Source organism: Oncorhynchus keta, chromosome 20 (genome assembly GCF_023373465.1).
Source record: "Oncorhynchus keta strain PuntledgeMale-10-30-2019 chromosome 20, Oket_V2, whole genome shotgun sequence".
In the NCBI taxonomy this organism is placed as follows: domain Eukaryota; kingdom Metazoa; phylum Chordata; class Actinopteri; order Salmoniformes; family Salmonidae; genus Oncorhynchus; species Oncorhynchus keta.
Window position 1 is genome coordinate 32,072,543 of NC_068440.1, and position 22,182 is coordinate 32,094,724.

The following is a 22,182-nucleotide window of genomic DNA, read 5'->3' on the forward strand; positions in this document are numbered from 1 at the left end:
ATCTACTGCTGTACATGTCATTCTCCCACTATAATATATCTACTGCTGTACATATCATTCTCCCACTATAATATATCTACTGCTGTACATGTCATTCTCCCACTATAATATATCTACTGCTGTACATATCATTCTCCCACTATAATATATCTACTGCTGTACATATCATTCTCCCCTATAATATACTGTATCTACTGCTGTACATATCATTCTCCCCTATAACATATCTACTGCTGTACATATCATTATCCCACTATAATATATCTACTGCTGTACATATCATTCTCCCCTATAACATATCTACTGCTGTACATATCATTCTCCCACTATAATATATCTACTGCTGTACATATCATTCTCCCCTATAACATATCTACTGCTGTACATATCATTCTCCCACTATAAAATATCTACTGCTGTACATATCATTCTCCCCTATAACATATCTACTGCTGTACATATCATTCTCCCACTATAATATATCTACTGCTGTACATATCGTTCTTAGTATATAATGTGTAAATTCATCCGTTGTATACACACATTGGATTTGGATTACTGTTCCAGTGCTATTTGTGTTGTTAATTGAAGTCGTTCCAACATTTTAATTACTTTCTTTTCATTTGTTGGATTATGTGTGGATTGTTTTGTATTGCTAGGTATTACTGCACTGTTGGAGCTAGAAACATAGGTATTACTGCACTGTTGGAGCTAGAAACATAGGTATTACTGCACTGCTGGAGCTAGAAACATAGGTATTACTGCACTGCTGGAGCTAGAAACATAGGTATTACTGCACTGTTGGAGCTAGAAACATAGGTATTACTGCACTGTCGGAGCTAGAAACATAGGTATTACTGCACTGTTGGAGCTAGAAACATAGGTATTACTGCACTGCTGGAGCTAGAAACATAGGTATTACTGCACTGTTGGAGCTAGAAACATAGGTATTACTGCACTGTTGGAGCTAGAAACATAGGTATTACTGCACTGTTGGAGCTAGAAACATAGGTATTACTGCACTGTTGGAGCTAGAAACATAGGTATTACTGCACTGCTGGAGCTAGAAACATAGGTATTACTGCACTGTTGGAGCTAGAAACATAGGTATTACTGCACTGTTGGAGCTAGAAACATAGGTATTACTGCACTGCTGGAGCTAGAAACATAGGTATTACTGCACTGTTGGAGATAGAAACATAGGTATTACGCTGCACCAGCAATAGCATCTTCAAATCGATGTACGCGACTAATAAACTTTGATGTGATTTAGGGTCATCCCCCACACAGACCAGACCTAGTCATTTGTCAAGGGGCCCCTAGAACAGTCTCTTTCAGTAGGGCTCCTATTTTCCTCAAGCAACACAGGGGGGAGAATAGGGTTGCTGCTGAATCTCCTGCCTTGGTCTGTTCTATTGTGACTCTGCCTCCCTGCCAAGAATGCTTTTCAACAGACAGACAAACAAACACAAACAGCATTTAGTGCAGTGGGTGTTAAAGTAGTGTTTTTCCAGCTTGTTAAATTAGATACTGTGGGAGTTATTACAGGATATAGCTTTGTTGCTCTTATTTAGTTACAACTCATTCTAAATACAGATATAGCCTACAGAAGGCAACATAGTATTTGGTTTGTTTTACTTTCCTTGGATTTCAAGTAGGGAGAGGCTGCTAGGTCTCTTTTTAATAACACATATGCATAAGGTTGACAGCCATGATCCTAGTATACGACTTCCTCTGAAGTTTGCACATTCACTTTCATGGAATTATGAAAGGATTCTGACTATTTTTAGTGCACTTTTAGAGCTTTTGGTGAATTTGTCGGCTAAGAAAAAATAAATGCTAACATCTTGTCAGTCTAGATCTTTGTTTTAGTCCAGCTCTTTGACAGCTTTTGACTGTTTCTGTCCTCGTCTTGCAGGTGCGAACATGGATCCTCATTGTGGGCTACACAACAGCGTTTGGTGCCATGTTTGCCAAGACCTGGAGAGTCCATGCTATCTTCAAGAACGTCAAGATGAAGAAAAAGGTGAGAGAACGCAGTGAGCTGCTGCCCATGGAACACTGCTGCAGCATGGATTCCAATCCAACCCATTGCTACTCTTCCTGTCTTTCCTATCTATCTGTAGCTTATCTTTTTTATTTTTTTTAATTTTTATTTCACCTTTATTTAACCAGGTAGGCAAGTTGAGAACAAGTTCTCATTTACAATTGCGACCTGACCAAGATAAAGCAAAGCAGTTCGACAGATACAACGACACAGAGTTACACATGGAGTAAAACAAACATACAGTCAATAATACAGTATAAACAAGTCTATATACAATGTGAGCAAATTAGGTGAGAAGGGAGGTAAAGGCAAAAAAGGCCATGGTGGCAAAGGAAATACAATATAGCAAGTAAAACACTGGAATGGTAGTTTTGCAATGGAAGAATGTGCAAAGTAGAAATAAAAATAATGGGGTGCAAAGGAGCAAAATAAATAAATAAATTAAATACAGTTGGGAAAGAGGTAGTTGTTTGGGCTAAATTATAGGTGGGCTATGTACAGGTGCAGTAATCTGTAAGATGCTCTGACAGTTGGTGCTTAAAGCTAGTGAGGGAGATAAGTGTTTCCAGTTTCAGAGATTTTTGTAGTTCGTTCCAGTCATTGGCAGCAGAGAACTGGAAGGAGAGGCGGCCAAAGAAAGAATTGGTTTTGGGGGTGACTAGAGAGATATACCTGCTGGAGCGTGTGCTACAGGTGGGAGATGCTATGGTGACCAGCGAGCTGAGATAAGGGGGGACTTTACCTAGCAGGGTCTTGTAGATGACATGGAGCCAGTGGGTTTGGCGACGAGTATGAAGCTAGGGCCAGCCAACGAGAGCGTACAGGTCGCAATGGTGGGTAGTATATGGGGCTTTGGTGACAAAACGGATTGCACTGTGATAGACTGCATCCAATTCGTTGAGTAGGATATTGGAGGCTATTTTGTAAATGACATCGCCAAAGTCGAGGATTGGTAGGATGGTCAGTTTTACAAGGGCATGTTTGGCAGCATGAGTGAAGGATGCTTTGTTGCGAAATAGGAAGCCAATTCTAGATTTAACTTTGGATTGGAGATGTTTGATATGGGTCTGGAAGGAGAGTTTACAGTCTAACCAGACACCTAAGTATTTGTAGTTGTCCACGTATTCTAAGTCAGAGCCGTCCAGAGTAGTGATGTTGGACAGGCGGGTAGGTGCAGGTAGCGATGGGTTGAAGAGCATGCATTTAGTTTTACTTGTATTTAAGAGCAATTGGAGGCCACGGAAGGAGAGTTGTATGGCATTGAAGCTTGCCTGGAGGGTTGTTAACACAGTGTCCAAAGAAGGGCCGGAAGTATACAGAATGGTGTCGTCTGCGTAGAGGTGGATCAGGGACTCACCAGCAGCAAGAGCGACCTCATTGATGTATACAGAGAAGAGAGTCGGTCCAAGAATTGAACCCTGTGGCACCCCCATAGAGACTGCCAGAGGTCCGGACAGCAGACCCTCCGATTTGACACACTGAACTCTATCAGAGAAGTAGTTGGTGAACCAGGCGAGGCAATCATTTGAGAAACCAAGGCTGTCGAGTCTGCCGATGAGGATGTGGTGGTTGACAGAGTCGAAAGCCTTGGCCAGATCAATGAATACGGCTGCACAGTAATGTTTCTTATCGATGGCGGTTAAAATATCGTTTAGGACAAGGGGCGTGGCTGAGGTGCACCCATGAACAGCTCTGAAACCAGATTGCATAGCAGAGAAGGTATGGTGAGATTCGAAATGGTCGGTAATCTGTTTGTTGACTTGGCTTTCGAAGGCCTTAGAAAGGCATGGTAGGATAGATATAGGTCTGTAGCAGTTTGGGTCAAGAGTGTCCCCCCCTTTGAAGAGGGGGATGACCGCAGCTGCTTTGCAATCTTTGGGAATCTCAGACGACACGAAAGAGAGGTTGAACAGGCTAGTAATAGGGGTGGCAACAATTTCGGCAGATAATTTTAGAAAGAAAGGGTCCAGATTGTCTAGCCCTATCTAATAAACAAGCAAAAAATAGTAGTGAAAAAAAAATGTAAATCACTACCTGTGTGGTCTCATGGCCAAAATGATGGCCAACAGCAGAAAGTAGTGACGTGTTTTTACTTGAAATTGTATTATGTGGAATGATGATGATTAATTATTATCATGATTATTACTATTATCACCATATCATCATCATTTTGCACCAGCATTGACCTTGTCTTATGAATGAGGTGAATGGGGTCCGTTTCTATTTCCATTCAGTCAAATCAATTTCAAAGTGAACATTTTCATTTTAAGTATTGCATTTCTATTCACTTCCTGAATCGTCTGAATAGATTTGACACCGATCCTGCCTCTTTGGTCACTCTGCTAAAACAGTAGCTGACAGTGTTCAGGTTGTGGAAAGATGCAGAGTAGCCAACATGCATACAGGCTTTGTCCCAAATGGCACCCTATCCCCTATATAGTGCACTACCATAAGGCTCTGTCTAAAAGTAGTGCACTATGTAGGGAATAGGGTGCCATATGGGACAAAGCCATCGTGTCACCACAAGGAGGGGATTACAGCCACAGGTATGGGACCTGCTTTATGAGCAGATACCGGATTAACATGCTAACTCCCCTTCTTTAGAAAAGACTATCAACATCAGACTAGCCACGGTCATTTTTTTTTTTTTGTGTGTAAACCAGTTAATTGAAGGAAGAGAGCGTTTTCTGTTGCTGTGAACAAGCAGCAGTATATTGTGGTCGTCACACGGTCTGGTCTGCTGAGGCTGGCTTCACTCAAGCAGAACGCAGGAGCCTAGAACCATAATTGGCCATTATGGACTCTGATAGAGAAATCCTCACTGGTTAACAGCAGCTAGCGCTTCTTATGCCACTACACATGCATTATGTCAGATATAAAATGAATAGAGGGAGAAGAAGGCGTAGAAGAGAGAAGGGGAGGGACTGTTATGTGATATTGTTTCTGACCACATTTTCAGGGTTTGCAAAAAATAACACTATCACAATCTGGTTATCAAGTAGCAATCACCAGGGGAGCTTCCAGGTTGCTGTCTGTGACAATGTTGCTAAGGTATTTAGGTCCTAGATGGCAGGAAGCTTGGCCCCAGCGATGTACTGGGCCGTACGCACTACCCTCGATAGTGCCTTGCGGCCAACGGGGCCGAGCAGTTGCCGTACCAGGCAGTGATGCAACCATGTTTAGTTTTCCTGTTTGCTTATACAGCTCACTGAGTGCGGTCTTAGTGCCAGCATCGGTTTGTGATGGTAAATAGACAGCTACGAAAAATATAGATGAAAACTCTCTTGGTAAATAGTGTGGTCTACAGCTCATCATGAGATACTATCCCTCACGCGAGCGAAACCTCAATGCTTCCTTAATATTAGATTTTGTGCACCAACTGTTTTCTACAAATATACAGACCGCCAGCCCTTGTCTTACCGGAGGCAGCTGTTCTATCTTGCCGATGCAGCGCAAAACCTGACAGCTGTATGTTATCCATGCACAACTCAGTGAAACAAAAGATATTACCGTTTTTAAATGTCCCGTTGGTATGATATTTGTGATTGTAGCTCGTCTATTTCGTTATCTAATGATTGTATGTTGTAATAGGACTGGTGGTAGAGGCAGATTACCCACTCGCCGTCAGATCCTTACAAGGCACCCGACCTACGTCCCAGATATCTCTGTCTCCTTCTCATGTGAATTACTGGGATGTTGGCCTTGTCGGGGGTCTGAAGTAAATCCTTCGCGTCCCACTCGTTAAAGAAAAAATATGTTCGTCCAGTACGAGGTGAGTAATCGCTGCCCTGATATGAAAAAGCTATTTTCGGACATAAGAGACGGTGGCAGGAACATTATGTAAAACAGCGGCCATCTCCTCCCATGTCATTTAATATGATCGGTTTCCTGCTGGTCACTACCACGTCTTCTAACAGAGGCGCCGGGATCTAAACCAGCACCTTTTACACTTGGTGATGCTCTTTTTCAACCAAAACCTGTCCTCAAACTACATGTGTGTAACTGAGTAACTACTGTAGCAGACTTAAGAAGTGGTGTTTTTCTCCCAGTGGGAGACCCAGCAGTAAGGCAGGTTGTTAGCCCCACTCAGTCACCCCAAGCCCCAGAGGAACTGCAACGATCCAGCCACAAAAAGCATTACAGACACTCTGCTCAGCTCAGACTGTATACACACACACACACACACACACACACACACACACACACACACACACACACACACACACACACACACACACACACACACACACACACACACACACACACACACACACACACACACACACACACACACACACACACACACACACACACACACACACACACACACACACAGTGTACAGTTCAGGGACAGCTGGAGCTCCCCCTGGGTATATGCTGCTGCTGCTGCGATCTTTCTCTAGAAAAAGTCAAGCTGAAGAAGCCAAACTAGAGATTGACTCAAGCACTAAATAATTTACCACACACACCTTTTGTTCTATGTTCAGTGCACACACACACAAGCACACACACATGCTCCCTGTGGTGAACCTGATGGAATGTGTGTGGGGTTTCTGTTACTGCTGTGCGAGACTGGCCGATCATCAGGGAGAGTGGTGATTCATCTCGTTGTTTAAGCCTGCAGTTTTTTACAGGATTAAAGGGCCATGTGTTTGTGTGCTTGCGCACATGCTTGTGTGTTTGCATTCTTGCGTCCGTACGTGTGTGTGCTTTTCTGTAACACACACTCTACCCAATGACCTGTTTTCGATTGACATATTTCAATTCCTCTCTTCAATGGAAATACAAAACAGCAAACCAATATCTATCTGACACAATATGCTTGTGTAGCTGGTGTGATTATGTAAATGCTTGCCAGGCCTCTGTGGCTACATCTCTGCTGGCCTTTTGATATTTGTAGTCCACCTCACATCACATCCTGGATAGATGTGTCGGATGGCAACGGCTGCAGGAGGGAGTGTGGGAGAGCTGTCAGAGAGAGTGGGAGAGAGAGAGTGCGTGGGAGGCAGAGAGAAAGAGAGAGAGAGTTTAAAGATGGAAAGAGACATCTCTCCTTTAAGTCTGCGGTCATCTCAAACACGTTTTGATATCTTCAGATGTGCTAAAAAAGGGAGGATCTTTTGTGTTAACATCTAAAAATATGTATTTTTGATTTGTAATTCAAAGAAAAACAAAACAGCTCTTGCTCCTGTGAAATGTGTTGCTATGGCAATTATGCAGACTCAGTTTTTTCTCCTCTTCCTCCTCCTCCGCTTCTTCTTCCTCTTCTTCCTCCTCTTCTTGTTCCTCCTCTTCTTCTTCTTGTTCCTCCTCTTCCTCTTGTTCCTACTCCTCCTCTTCTTGTTCCTCCTCCTCTTCCTCCTCTTCTTGTTCCTCCTCCTCCTCCATCAGAGCAGAGAGACTAAACTGAGTGCTCCCCAGGTGGAGCTAGACAGCCCTTAAATCTAAAGACCTATTCCCTGGTGGTTCAGCAGGGCCAGGATCTGTCTGTCGGCAGCAGTTAACCGAGCTCCCTCCCTCCCCTCCTTTTCCCTCCCTCCACACACACACTGATTGAGTGCAGGGTCTTTGGCTGAGTGAAGTGATAGCTGTTGTCAGTCATCAGAGTGTTGCTGGGGGTTCGCCATGGAACCCCAGTGATATTTGCCATCTCTTCATCAATCCCTCCGTCCTTTCGCCAGTCCCTCCATCTCCGTCCCTCCTTCCCCCCTCCCTCAGGGAGAAGACTGTAAATCAGGGTGTGCTCAATAAGGGTTCCACTCGGTAAGGTTCTCACAGCACTCCTTCACTCCTTAAAGAGGCCTGGTTCAGTGTTGGGTAAGCACGGGGCCTGCCGTGTCTGCCTGGTAGTCTGTCTCTGAGATTTACTTTAGAGTATTCTTGAACGTGCACATAGTGCGATACTCCATTGCACACACACACACACACACACACACACACACACACACACACACACACACACACACACACACACACACACACACACACACACACACACACACACTAATGTGTACACACATAGAGAAGACAAAACATAGTGCACATAGTGTCCACATAATACTGTACAAGCTTACACAGAACAGTGACCTCACGCGTGTGTACATGATCTGATATGAGCTGTGTATTTCATACTGAAATAAATACACATCCCTATGCAAACGTTTGATCATATCTGACGATCCCATTCCCCACGAATCAGGGTCTTGAAAGCATACTGCTCTGTTCCCTGATCACAACTAGTGTACACAGTGTATTCTACAGTTCACACAGTCCACATCCCCATGCTTTTAATGATGAATCAGCAGAAGCGTTTAAAATGCAAAAAAGAAAGCAGGCCTGAAGTAGCCAGCTCTAATGTTAGCAGGCCTGAAGTAGCCAGCTCTAATGTTAGCAGGCCTGATGTAGCCAGCTCTAATGTTAGCAGGCCTGATGTAGCCAGCGCTCATGTTAGCAGGCCTGAAGTAGCCAGCTCTAATGTTAGCAGGCCTGATGTAGCCAGCTCTAATGTTAGCAGGCCTGATGTAGCCAGATGTAGCCAGCGCTCATGTTCAGGCCTGTTAGCCAGGCCATGTTAGCAGGCCTGATGTAGCCAGCTCTAATGTTAGCAGGCCTGATGTAGCCAGCGCTAATGTTCATGTTAGCCAGCTCAATGGCCTGATGTAGCTAATGTTAGCAGGCCTGATGTAGCCAGCTAGCCAGCCAGCTCTAATGTTAGCAATGTCTAATGTTAGCAGGCCTGATGTAGCCAGCGCTAGCAGACCTGATGTTAGCAGGCCTGAAGTAGCCAGCTCTAATGTTAGCAGGCCTGATGTAGCCAGCTCTAATGTTAGCAGGCCTGATGTAGCCAGCTCTAATGTTAGCAGGCCTGATGTAGCCAGCGCTCATGTTAGCAGGCCTGAAGTAGCCAGCTCTAATGTTAGCAGGCCTGATGTAGCCAGCTCTAATGTTAGCAGGCCTGATGTAGCCAGCTCTAATGTTAGCAGGCCTGATGTAGCCAGCTCTAATGTTAGCAGGCCTGATGTAGCCAGCTCTAATGTTAGCAGGCCTGATGTAGCCAGCTCTAATGTTAGCAGGCCTGATGTAGCCAGCTCTAATGTTAGCAGGCCTGATGTAGCCAGCTCTAATGGCAGGCATGGGCCTCTAATGTTAGCAGCCTCTAATGTTAGCAGGCCAGCTCTCATGTTAGCAGGCAGATGTTAGCAGGCCTGATTTAATGTTAGCAGGCCTGATAGCCAGCTCTAATGGCAGCAGCCAGCTAATACAGCTCATTGAGGCCTGTAGCCAGCTCTAATGTTATCAGGCCTGTGTACTGTGCTGTGTGGATCTTATATTGTAATGTTAGCAGGCCTGATGTAGCCAGCCATGTTACACAAGCCAGCGCTCATGTTAGCAGGCCTATGTCCCATTCAGGGGAATAGCAGAATGTGATAATTTATTAATGTTTTGACATCTGTCTTAGCCAGCTCTAAAAGGCCTGGGACATGAGACCATGGTCAATCTTCTGATATGATTCTTCCGTTGGCGGTGGAGAGAGAGAAAGCATATTTATTTATTATGTTAAACCAATCCCTTATATTGTATCCAGTACACAACAGCACTATGTCCCATTGGGAATAGCAGAATGTGATAATTTATTAATTTGACATCTGTCTTGGCCAAAGGGACATGAGACCATGGTCAATCTTCTGATATGATTCTTCTGTGGCGGTGGAGAGAGAGAAAGTGTTAAACCAATCCCTTATTCCATTCTGAGTCCACCGTCTTCTGTCTGTGGCGGTGGAGAGAGAGAAAGTGTTAAACCAATCCCTTATTCCATTCTGAGTCCACCGTCTTCTGTCTGTGGCGGTGGAGAGAGAGAAAGTGTTAAACCAATCCCTATTCCATTCTGAGTCCACCGTCTTCTGTCTGTGGCGGTGGAGAGAGAGAAAGTGTTAAGAGAATCCCCTATCCCATTCTGAGTCCAGTCTTCTGTCTGAGAGAGAGAGAGAGAGAGAGACCAATCCCCTATTCCAGAGAGAGCGGTGGAGAGAGAGAGTTAAACCAATCCCCTATTCCATTCTGAGTCCACCGTCTTCTGTCTGAGGCGGAGAGAGAGAGAGTGACCAATCCCTAGAGAGCGCAGAGAGTCTGTGGAGAGAGAGAGAGAGAGAGAGAGAGAGAGAGAGAGAGAGAGAGAGAGAGAGAGAGAGTTAAAGATAGACCACATCATTTATATGAAATGATTTCTCTCAAGTGCGTCCATGTCTGTGTTCTCCTGATCTTTGCTTTGATGTGGACGGCGGTGGGGTCAAACGCTGTTCAAAATAAAGATCAGACGGGAGGGGGCGGGGTGGCCCACCTTTCATCCTCTAAAGTTCACCAACACAAAAGAGGGTCTTTGTTGATTTATGCGACTCCCGCTCGGGTTGGTGTCTTACCAGCTCACTGTATCCTACCTCTCATCCCTCCCTACCCTCCCTACATTTAAAAAGGAGCTACCTTCGTGTGTCAATGTAGGACAACCTTTGTGGTTCCAGGTAGAGCCCTTTGTGGTTCCAGGTAGAGCCCGTTTTGGTTCCAGGAAGAGCCCATTTTGGTTCCAGGAAGAGCCCTTTTTGGTTCCAGGAAGAGCCCTTTTTGGTCCAGGTAGAGCCCTTTTTGGTTCCAGGAAGAGCCCTTTTTGGTTCCAGGAAGAGCCCTTTTTGGTTCCAGGTAGAGCCCTTTTTGGTTCCAGGAAGAGCCCTTTTTGGTTCCAGGAAGAGCCCTTTTGGTTCCAGGAAGAGCCCTCTTTGGTTCCAGGTAGAGCCCTTTTTGGTTCCAGGAAGAGCCCTTTTTGGTTCCAGGAAGAGCCCTTTTTTGTTCCAGGAAGAGCCCTTTTTGGTTCCAGGTAGAGCCCTTTTTGGTTCCAGGAAGAGCCCTCTTTGGTCCAGGTAGAGCCCTTTTTGGTTCCAGGAAGAGCCCTTTTTGGTTCCAGGTAGAGCCATTTTTGGTTCCAGGTAGAGCCCTTTTTGGTTCCAGGCACCCTTTCCAAGTATATTTCCCTTTTTCTAAAAGTGTACCTACAGCCACCTCTCTCACCCTGTCTCCCCTATCATTCTCTCTCTTCTCTTCTTCCCTCCAGATTATCAAGGACCAGAAGCTGCTGATCATCGTGGGTGGGATGCTGCTGATTGACCTGTGCATCCTCATCTGCTGGCAGATCGTTGATCCGCTGAAGAGGACCGTGGAGGAGTACAGCTTGGAGGTACATCTGACCATAATTTTTCTCCCATTTATATTAACAAAAACATACTCTGACCACGTTTGTTATGTAACCTTTCCGGAAAGGTCACATGACAAACATGGTCAGAGTATTGGCCAGAGTATTTCCTTGCCATAACTTACTGGGGGAAATGCTGGGCCCTTATTCACCACGATCTAACACCAACATCTTGGTGGCACCACTAGATTCTCTAATAGCAATAATGGTTCTGGATCTGGGGCACCAACATGTCCGCCAGTGAGGCCAGATCAGCAGCAGGCTTCGTTGTGGTTATTTTTGGTTCAGGAGGATATGAGCCACTCTGCCACCTCCTGTCCTCTTCCACTGCTAGCCAGACCCTCTCCTTACCAAGCCAGCTGGGATGTGGGGTGTTGGCAAGGCATGCCGGTAAGAAACACTTGGCAACCCTCTACCCCTGCTACTGGGTAAGGGCCGATGTGTAGAGAGCTGATGGACTCAGCTCTGCCAGGATTAGTTGAGGGATGGACTTCACCTTGCAAGGATTGATTACAGTTGGACTTAGCCTTGCCAGGATTGATTACAGTTGGACTTAGCCTTGCCAGGATTGATTACAGTTGGACTTAGCCTTGCCAGGATTGATTACAGTTGGACTTAGCCTTGCCAGGATTGATTACAGTTGGACTTAGCCTTGCCAGGATTGATTACAGTTGGACTTAGCCTTGCCAGGATTGATTGAAGGGTGGATTTTGCTTTGACAGGACTGTTTGGAGTGTGAATGGCTTTTTGGATCCTGGCACACCATATTTGGACCACAAACTGTCATGAGTGATTAGTAGTTAGAGATGGTGACTGTAATGTTTGGCTTTGTTAAAACTGTGATTGATATTGTTGCTGTAACTGTCACTGAACACAATAACGGAAGCTGGATGATTGTCGCTGATTGATTATTGTTCTGTGAGTCTGTAACAGGGGGAAGACTGTAGTATGTGTCTTGTGACCGGAGCAAAACTTTGATCAGTCAAATATCCACCACAAATGAACATGGTTGTACTGTACATCTTAATAGGCTCTTCTAATACACGTCTAATACAGCACTAATGCAGTCTGTTTGCATGACAGCCCACTAACTACCATCCCACCATCACGGTTTAACAGCAAACCGAATTTCAGATCTAAATTTGACTTCCAAAGTCGATTGGCCTTTGATGTTGTTGGCGGTGGGCACAGACTCGTCAGGGTACACCGGGGGTACGGACTAAGTGGATGTTAAGAGCTAATTAAGAAATCCTTTCAAGTCCTCCAGACACCTCCTCAGCTCCTGTCAAGATCGGAACTTCTGACAGGGCAACGTCCTCCCTAAACGCCAACGCAATTGGTTGAGATGTTTAAAAGAGCCCTGGTGACCTTCGACAAATCAGCAGTGGGATTGGAAGTTCAGGGTGCAGAGTCGTGATGAAAGGCGGCCCTAAGTGGTGTATTCTGGGAGGATTCCAGGGGAGGGTTGGGGGAGGTCCTTTGAAAGTACTTTGATGCTATTGACCCGACGTGAAGCTGTTGCTTTTTCATGTTTGTTTGCTCTGCTTGGTCCTGCGCAGGAAAAAGGTGGGATGGAAGGATGAAACTCTCCCTTGGAGTCAATTACCTTTCTGTGACTTCAATTAAACGAGATGCCTCTGAAATGATAAGTAGTGTTTAGCTGCTTACAGCCCCCAAAGCAGCAGGTCACAACGCATTCACACTCTGGTTTCTTGGAAAGGAAAAGACAGCCTTTTTATTTTGGGTCACTGAGTAAAAACCATCCAACCCGTGGTGTTCTCACAGTCCCAAGTCAATGTAGTGTCCTCACAGTCCCAAGTCAATGTGGTGTTCTCACAGTCCCAAGTCAATGGAGTGTTCTCACAGTCCCAAGTCAATGTGGTGTTCTCACAGCCCCAAGTCAATGTGTTGTTCTCACAGCCCCAAGTCAATGTGGTGTTCTCACAGCCCCAAGTCAATGTGGTGTTCTCACAGCCCCAAGTCAATGTGGTGTTCTCACAGCCCCAAGTCAATGTAGTGTTCTCGCAGCCCCAAGTCAATGTGGTGTTCTCACAGCCCCAAGTCAATGTGGTGTTCTCACAGCCCCAAGTCAATGTAGTGTTCACAGTCCCAAGTCAGCCCCAAGTCAATGTGGTGTTCTCACAGCCCCAAGTCAATGTGGTGTTCTCACAGCCCCAAGTCAATGTAGTGTTCTCGCAGCCCCAAGTCAATGTAGTGTTCTCACAGTCCCAAGTCAATGTAGTGTTCTCACAGTCCCAAGTCAATGTAGTGTTCTCACAGTCCCAAGTCAATGTAGTGTTCTCACAGTCCCAAGTCAATGTGGTGTTCTCACAGCCCCAAGTCAATGTGGTGTTCTCACAGCCCCACGTCAATGTGGTGTTCTCACAGCCCCAAGTCAATGTGGTGTTCTCACAGCACCAAGTCAATGTAGTGTTCTCACAGCCCCAAGTCAATGTGGTGTTCTCACAGCCCCAAGTCAATGTGGTGTTCTCACAGCCCCAAGTCAATGTAGTGTTCTCACAGCCCCAAGTCAATGTAGTGTTCTCACAGCCCCAAGTCAATGTAGTGTTCTCACAGCCCCAAGTCAATGTAGTGTTCTCACAGCCCCAAGTCAATGTAGTGTTCTCACAGCCCCAAGTCAATGGAGTGTTCTCACAGGCCCAAGTCAATGGAGTGTTCTCACAGTCCCAAGTCAATGGAGTGAGTGAGTGAGTGAGTGAGTGAGTGAGTGAGTGAGTGAGTGAGTGAGTGAGTGAGTGAGTGAGTGAGTGAGTGAGTGAGAGAAAAGACATGTGCACACTGTCCACAAAATGAGGTGGAAACTGAGCTGCACTTCCTAACCTCCTGCCCAATGTATGAACATATTAGAGACACATATTTCCCACATAAACTCCCATATCTACTGGGTGAAATACCACAGTGTGCCATCACAGCAGCAAGATTTGTGACCTGTTTCCACAAGAAAAGGGCAACCACTGAAGAACAAACACCATTGTAAATACATCCCATATTTATGTTTATTTATTTTCATTTTCCCTTTTGTCCTTTAACCATTTGTACATCGTTACAACACTGTATATATATATATAATATGACATTTGTAATGTCTTTATTCTTTTGACACTTCTGTGAGTGTAATGTTTACTGTTCATTTATATTGTTTATTTCACTTTTGTATATTATCTACCTCACTTGCTTTGGCAATGATAACATGTTTCCCATGCCAATAAAGCCCATTGAATTGAATTGAGAGAGCGCTCTGGGATTGAGAGAGAGAGAGCTCTCTGGGATAGAAGAGAGAGAGAGCTCTGGGATTGGAGAGAGAGAGGGAGAGAGCTCTGGGATTGGAGAGAGAGAGCGCTCTGGGATTGGAGAGAGAGAGAGAGAGAGCTCTGGGATTGGAGAGAGAGAGCTCTGGGATAGAAGATAGAGAGCGAGCGCTCTGGGATTGGAGAGGGAGAGAGAGCGAGCTCTGGGATTGGAGAGAAAGAGGGAGAGAGCTCTGGGATTGGAGAGAGAGAGAGCAAGCTCTGGGGTTGGAGAGAGAGAGAGCTCTGGGATTGAAGAGAGAGAGAGAGAGCTCTGGGATTGGAGAGAGAGAGAGAGCGAGCTCTGGGATTGGAGAGAGAGAGAGCGCGCTCTAGGAGTGGAGAGAGAGAGCGCTCTGGAATTGAGAGAGAGAGAAAGATCTCTGTGATTAGAGAGAGAGGGAGAGAGAGAGCTCTGGGAGTGGAGAGAGAGAGAGCACTCTGGGATAGGAGAGAGAGAGAGAGAGCTCTGGGAGTGGAGAGAGAGAGAGCTCTGGGATTAGAGAGAGAGAGAGAGCGCTCTGGGAGTGGAGAGAGCGAGGGCGCTCTGGGATTGGAGAGAGAGAGAGAGCTCTGAGATTGGAGAGAGAGAGAGAGAGAGAGCTCTGGGATTGGAGAGAGAGAGAGAGAGCTCTTTGATTGGAGAGAGAGAGAGCGCGCTCTGGGATTGGAGAGAGAGAGAGCTCTGGGATTGGAGAAAGAGAGAGAGAGTGCCCTGTGATTGGAAAGAGAGAGAGAGAGAGAGCGCTCTGGGATAGGAGAGAGAGAGAGAGCGCTCTGGGATTGGAGAGAGAGAGATTATGAGCTCCGGGATTGGAGAGATCGCAAGAGAGATCGCTCTGGGATTGGAGAGAGATCGTTCTGGGATTGGAGAGAGATCGCTCTGGGATTGGAGAAAGAGCACTCTGGGATTGGAGAAAGAGTACTCTGGGATTGGAGAAAGAGCACTCTGGGATTGGAGAGAGAGCGCTCTGGGATTGAAAAGAGAGAGAGCGCTCTGGGATTGGAGAGAGAGCGCTCTGGGATTGGAGAGAGAGCGCTCTGGGATTGGAGAGAGAGAGAGAGCTCTGAGATTGGAGAGAGAGAGAGAGCTCTGAGATTGGAGAGAGAGAGAGAGAGAGGCGCTCTGGGATTGGAGAGAGAGAGAGATAGAGAGAGCTCTGGGATTGGAGAGAGAGAGAGAGCTCTTTGATTGGAGAGAGAGAGCGCGCTCTGGGATTGAGAGAGAGAGAGCTCTGGGATTGAGAAAGAGAGAGAGAGAGTGCCCTGTGATTGGAAAAAGAGAGAGAGAGAGAGAGAGCGCTCTGGGATAGGAGAGAGAGAGAGAGAGCGCTCTGGGATTGGAGAGAGAGAGATTATGAGCTCCGGGATTGGAGAGATCGCAAGAGAGATCGCTCTGGGATTGGAGAGAGATCGTTCTGGGATTGGAGAGAGATCGCTCTGGGATTGGAGAAAGAGTACTCTGGGATTGGAGAAAGAGCACTCTGGGATTGGAGAGAGAGCGCTCTGGGATTGAAAAGAGAGAGAGCGCTCTGGGATTGGAGAGAGAGCGCTCTGGGATTGGAGAGAGAGCGCTCTGGGATTGGAGAGAGAGAGAGAGCTCTGAGATTGGAGAGAGAGAGAGAGCTCTGAGATTGGAGAGAGAGAGAGAGAGAGAGCACTCTGGGATTGGAGAAGAGAGATAGAGAGAGCTCTGGGATTGGAGAGAGAGAGAGAGCTCTTTGATTGGAGAGAGAGCGCTCTGGGATTGGAGAGAGAGAGAGCTCTGGGATTGGAGAAAAGAGAGAGAGAGTGCCCTGTGATTGGAAAGAGAGAGAGAGAGAGAGCTCTGGGATAGGAGAGAGAGAGAGAGAGAGAGCGCTCTGGGATTGGAGAGAGAGAGATTATGAGCTCCGGGATTGGAGAGAGCAAGAGAGATCGCTCTGGGATTGGAGAGAGATCGTTCTGGGATTGGAGAGAGAGAGCTCTGGGATTGGAGAAAGAGCACTCTGGGATTGGAGAAAGAGCACTCTGGGATTGGAGAGAGACCGGGAGAGAGAGAAAGAGATAGAGCGCTGGGATTGGAGAGAGAGAGCTCTGGGATTGGAGAGAGAGAGAGCTCTGGGATTGGAGAGAGAGGAGAGAGAGAGAGAGAGTTCTGGGATTGAGAGAGAGAGAGGAGAGAGAGAGCTCTGGGATTGGAGGGAGAGAGAGAGCTCTGGGATTGGAGAGAGAGAGAGAGGGAGAGAGAGAGCGATAGCTCTGGGATTGTAGAGAGAGAGGGAGAGAGAGAGCTCTGGGATTGGAGAGAGAGAGAGAGAGAGAGAGAGAGTTCTGGGATTGAGAGAGAGAGAGAGAGAGAGAGAGAGCTCTGGGATTGTAGAGAGAGAGGGAGAGAGAGAGCTCTGGGATTGGAGAGAGAGAGGGAGAGAGAGAGAGAGAGCTCTGGGATTGGAGAGAGAGAGAGCTCTGGGATAGGAGAAAGAGAGAGAGAGTGCCCTGTGATTGGAAAGAGAGAGAGAGAGCACTCTGGGATTGGAGAGAGAGAGAGAGAGAGCGCTCTGGGATGATCAATGGAAATAGGATGCACCTGAGCTCAATTTTGAGTCTCATAGCAAAGGGTCTGAATATTTACATAAATAAGGTATTTCTGTTTTTTGACTTTTGCAAACATTTCTAAAAACCTGTTTTCGCTTTGTCATTATGGGGTATTGTGTGTAGATTGATGAGAAAAGTGTTTTATTTAATCAATTTTAAAATCAAATCAAATGTATTTATATAGCCCTTCTTACATCAGCTGATATCTCAAAGTGCTGTACTGAAACCCAGCCTAAAACCCCAAACAGCAAGCAATGCAGGTGTAGAAGCACAGTGGCTAGGAAAAACTCCCTAGAACATTGCCAAGATGTTCAAATGTTCATAAATGACCAGCATGGTCAAATAATAATAATCACAGTAGTTGTCGTGCAGCAAGTCGTGCAGCAAGTCAGCATCTCAGGAGTAAATGTCAGTTGGCTTTTCATAGCCGATCATTAAGACTATCTCTACCGCTCCTGCTGTCTCTAGAGAGTTGAAAACAGCAGGTCTGGATTTTTCTGCATCATTTTTGGACAGAAAGTTTCTGATTTTTGCAATGTTATGTAGATGGGGAAAAAAGCTGTCCTTGAAACAGTCTTGATATGTTCGTCAACAGAGAGATTATGGTAACGCCGAGGTCCTTCACAGTTTTATTTGAGACGACTGTACAACCATCAAGATTAATTGTCAGATTCAACAGAAGATCTCTTTGTTTCTTGGGACCTACAACAAGTATCTCTGTTCTGTCCGAGTTTAAAAGTAGAATGTTTGCAGCCATCCACTTCCTTATGTCTGAAACACAGGCTTCTAGCGAGGGCAATTTTGGGGCTTCACCATGTTTCATTGAAATTTATAGCTGTGTGTCATCTGCATTGCAGTGAAAGTTAACATTGTGTTTTCAAATGACATCCCCAAGAGGTAAAATATATAGTGGAAAATAAGTATTTGGTCAATAACAAAAGTTTATCTCAATACTTTGTTATATACCCTTTGTTGGCAATGACATAGGTCAAACGTTTTCTGTAAGTCTTCACAAGGTTTTCACACACTGTTGCTGGTATTTTGGCCCATTCCTCCATGCAGATCTCCTCTAGAGCAGTGATGTTTTGGGGCTGTTTCTGGGCAACACAGACTTTCAACTCCCTCCAAAGATTTTCTATGGGGTTGAGATCTGGAGACTGGCTAGGCCACTCCAGGACCTTGAAATGCCTCTTACGAAGCCACTCGGGCAGTGTGTTGGGATCATTGTCATGCTGAAAGACCCAGCCACGTTTCATCTTCAATGCCCTTGCTGATGGAAGGAGGTTTTCACTCAAAATCTCACGATACATGGCCCCATTCATTCTTTCCTTTACACGGATCAGTCGTCCTGGTCCCTTTGCAGAAAAACAGCCCCAAAGCATGATGTTTCCACCCCCATGCTCAGCATTCTTTGTCCTCCAAACACGACAAGTTTTTACCAAAAAGTTATATTTTGGTTTCATCTGACCATATGACATTCTCCCAATCTTCTTCTGGATCATCCAAATGCTCTCTACCAAACTTCAGACGGGCCTGGACATGTACTGGCTTAAGCAGGGGGACACGTCTGACACTGCATGATTTGAGTCCCTGGCGGCATAGTGTGTTACTGATGTTAGGCTTTGTTACTTTGGTCCCAGCTCTCTGCAGGTCATTCATTAAGTCCCCCCTTGTGGTTCTGGGAATTTGCTCACCGTTCTTGTGATCATTTTGACCCCACGGGGTGAGATCTTGCGTGGAGCCCCAGATCGAGGGAGATTATCAGTGATTTTATATGTCTTCCATTTCCTAATAATTGCTCCCACAGTTGATTTCTTCAAACCAAGCTGCTTACCTATTGCAGATTCAGTCTTCCCAGCCTGGTGCAGGTCTACAATTTTGTTTCTGGTGTCCTTGACAGCTCTTTGGTCTTGGCCATAGTGGAGTTTGGAGTGTGACTGTTTGAGGTTGTGGACAGGTGTCTTTTATACTGATAACAAGTTCAAATAGGTGCCATTAATACAGGTAACAAGTGGAGGACAGAGGAGCCTCTTAAATAAGAAGTTACAGGTCTGTGAGAGCCAGAAATCTTGCTTGTTTGTACAATGTGATTTTCTCAATTCTTTTTCTCATTTTGTCTGTCATAGTTGAAGTGTACCTATGATGAAAATTACAGGCCTCTGTCATCTTTTTAAGTGGGAGAACTTGCACAATTGGTGGCTGACTAAATACTTTTTTGCCTCACTGTAGAGGGTGACCCCTAAGAAATGTTATGGCCTGACTTCAAGGCATTCGTTTTAATTACATTACATGTAGCTATAAAACCCTTCTCCTAACGCCTTAAATCAAGTCTCCTTTCTGATCCACAATTAAAACTAGTGCCCCAGATATTAATTCCGTCCCTGTATGTCCCCTTCAGAGCACTGAGGTTGTATCTCAAAGAGGGTTTAGTGCACTAAATAGGGGATAGGTTGCTGTTTGGGATGCATCCAGTACCAGTCAAAGGTTTGGACACACCTACTCACTCAAGGGTTTTCCTTTATTTTTACTATTTTCTACATTGTAGAATAATAGTGAAGACATCAAAACTATGAAATAACACAGATGGAATCGTACTAACCAAAAAAGTGTCAAACAAATCAAAATATATTTTATATTTGAGATTCTTCAAAGTAGCCATCCTTTGCATTAATGACAGCTTTGCATACTCTTTGCGCATTCTCTCAACCAGCTTCACCTGGAATGCTTTTCCAACCCAATGTAAAACATAGTAAAAATAAAGAAAAACCCTGGAATGAGTAGGTGTGTCCAAACTTTTGACTGGTACTGTACATATCAGTGTTTTTTCCCACAGTAGCAGGCCTCTTTAACAGGGATCATGCTAGTTACAGCTACAGGAAGTTAGGATTGCCCTGATGGAAAATTCTGGAGACATTCTGCTATAAAAGGCAATTAGGTCCATTTTGCATCTCGTGAATAATGAAATGTTTGTTAACGTTGAGGATGTTTCAGGAGAGGTAGGGGAAGTTTTAGTCATAGCTGGAGGGAGGTTTTCCACTGTGCTTCTGTATCTGCGTTGCTTACTGTTTGGGGTGTCAGGCTGTATCTGTAAAGTACATAGTGCCAACTGCTGATGCAAAATGGGCTTTGGAAAATATTTGATTGATTTCATTGGTTGGCTGGGTCGAACAGATTAAGCCCCATGCACAGCACAGACTGACACGTGAGTGTCAATACACCCGTGTTAGAGAAAAGGCAATGTGTGTGTGTGTGTGTGTTTGTGTGTTTGTGTGTCTGTGTCCGTGTGTGTGTTTGTGTGTCTGTGTCCGTGTGTGTGTGCGTGTTTGTCCTTGCGTGTTACCCATATGTGAAAGCCCCACTACTCTGGCCTCAGTATTGTCTCTGGTGTAATGAAGGACAAACCATTGAGGGCCTGATTAGCATTCTGGTGGAGCCTGCAGCAGACCCCCTCTCCTCCCTTCTCCCCTTCCTCTCTTTCTCCCCTCGTCTCCCACTCTCTCTCTCCCAACTCCTCTGTCTCTCTTCCCCCCTCTCCTCCCTTCTCCCCTTCCTCTCTTTCTCCCCTCGTCTCCCACTCTCTCTCTCCCACCTCCTCTGTCTCTCTTCCCCCCCTCTCCTCCCTTCTCCCGTTCCTCTCTTTCTCCCCCTCGTCTCCCACTCTCTCTCTCCCACCTCCTCTGTCTCTCTTCCCCCCTCTCCTCCCTTCTCACCTTCCCCTCTTTCTCCCCCTCGTCTCCCACTCTCTCTCTCCCACCTCCTCTGTCTCTCTTCCCCCCTCTCCTCCCTTCTCTCCTTCCTCTCTTTCTCCCCCTCGTCTCCCACTCTCTCTCTCCCACCTCCTCTGTCTCTCTTCCCCCTCTCCTCCCTTCTCCCCTTCCTCCCCCTCGTCTCCCACTCTCTCTCTCCCACCTCCTCTGTCTCTCTTCGCCCCTCTCCTCCCTTCTCCCCTTCCTCTCTTTCTCCCCCTCATCTCCCACTCTCTCTCTCCCACCTCTTCTGTCTCTCTTCCCCCCTCTCCTCCCTTCTCCCCTTCCTCTCTTTCTCCCCCTCGTCTCCCACTCTCTCTCTCCCACCTCCTCTGTCTCTCTTCCCCCTCTCCCCCCTTCTCCCCTTTCTCCCCCTCGTCTCCCACTCTCTCTCTCCCACCTCCTCTGCCTCTCTTCCCCCCTCTCCTTCCTCCTCCACCCTCCCTTTCTTTATTCCTCTCCTCTCTCTCTCTCTCTCTCTCTCTCTCTCTCTCTCTCTCTCTCTCTCTCTCTCTCTCTCTCTCTCTCTCTCTCCTCTCTCTCTCTCTCTCTCTCTCTCCCTCTCTCCCTCCCTCTCTCCCTCTCTCTCTCTCTCTCCCTATTCTCCCCCTCCTTGCCATCTCTCATTCCAAGGCTGCAGCAAGCAGGCTGCAAAGCAGAAATATTGCAGTGTTGCATTGCTATGGCAACGGCCATGGTTTCTGACACCCATAACGGCAGAGAGCCTCACTGTTGATACACGAGACCAAAAAAAAAAGGAAAATGGTTTTTGGCTGTCACTTCAATGTGGTGACACATGCACAGGCAGGCTGCTTGCAGGCGCACACACACACACACACACACACACACACACACACACACACACACACACACACACACACACACACACACACACACACACACACACACACACACACACACACACACACACACACACACACACACACACACACACACACACACACACACACACACACACACACACACACACACACATACTTGAACATACACACACAAGCACACAGACACGACACACAGGACGTTTTTCTCTCCCTCTCTAAAGCTTTCTCTTTCTGACCAAGTTAATGTGAGGCTGTGTGTGTCGGTCAGGGTGACCAAGTTAATGTGAGGCTGTGTGTGTCGGTCAGGGTGACCAAGTTAATGTGAGGCTGTGTGTGTCGGTCAGGGTGACCAAGTTAATGTGAGGGCTGTGTGTGTCGGTCAGGGTGACCAAGTTAATGTGAGGCTGTGTGTGTCGGTCAGGGT

The 22,182-nt window shown here is 46.2% G+C and overlaps 1 protein-coding gene across 1 annotated transcript in view; it reads left to right on the forward strand.

The window, feature by feature from the left end:
- The window catches only part of LOC118399002 (gamma-aminobutyric acid type B receptor subunit 2-like), a 448,447-nt gene that overhangs the window by 332,200 nt on the left and 94,065 nt on the right, over window positions 1–22,182 (forward strand). Inside the window, exons 12-13 of the mRNA XM_052472644.1 lie at window positions 1,919–2,026; window positions 11,148–11,270. Coding sequence (XP_052328604.1) covers window positions 1,919–2,026; window positions 11,148–11,270 — 231 coding nt within the window. The remainder of the gene's footprint in view (window positions 1–1,918; window positions 2,027–11,147; window positions 11,271–22,182) is intronic.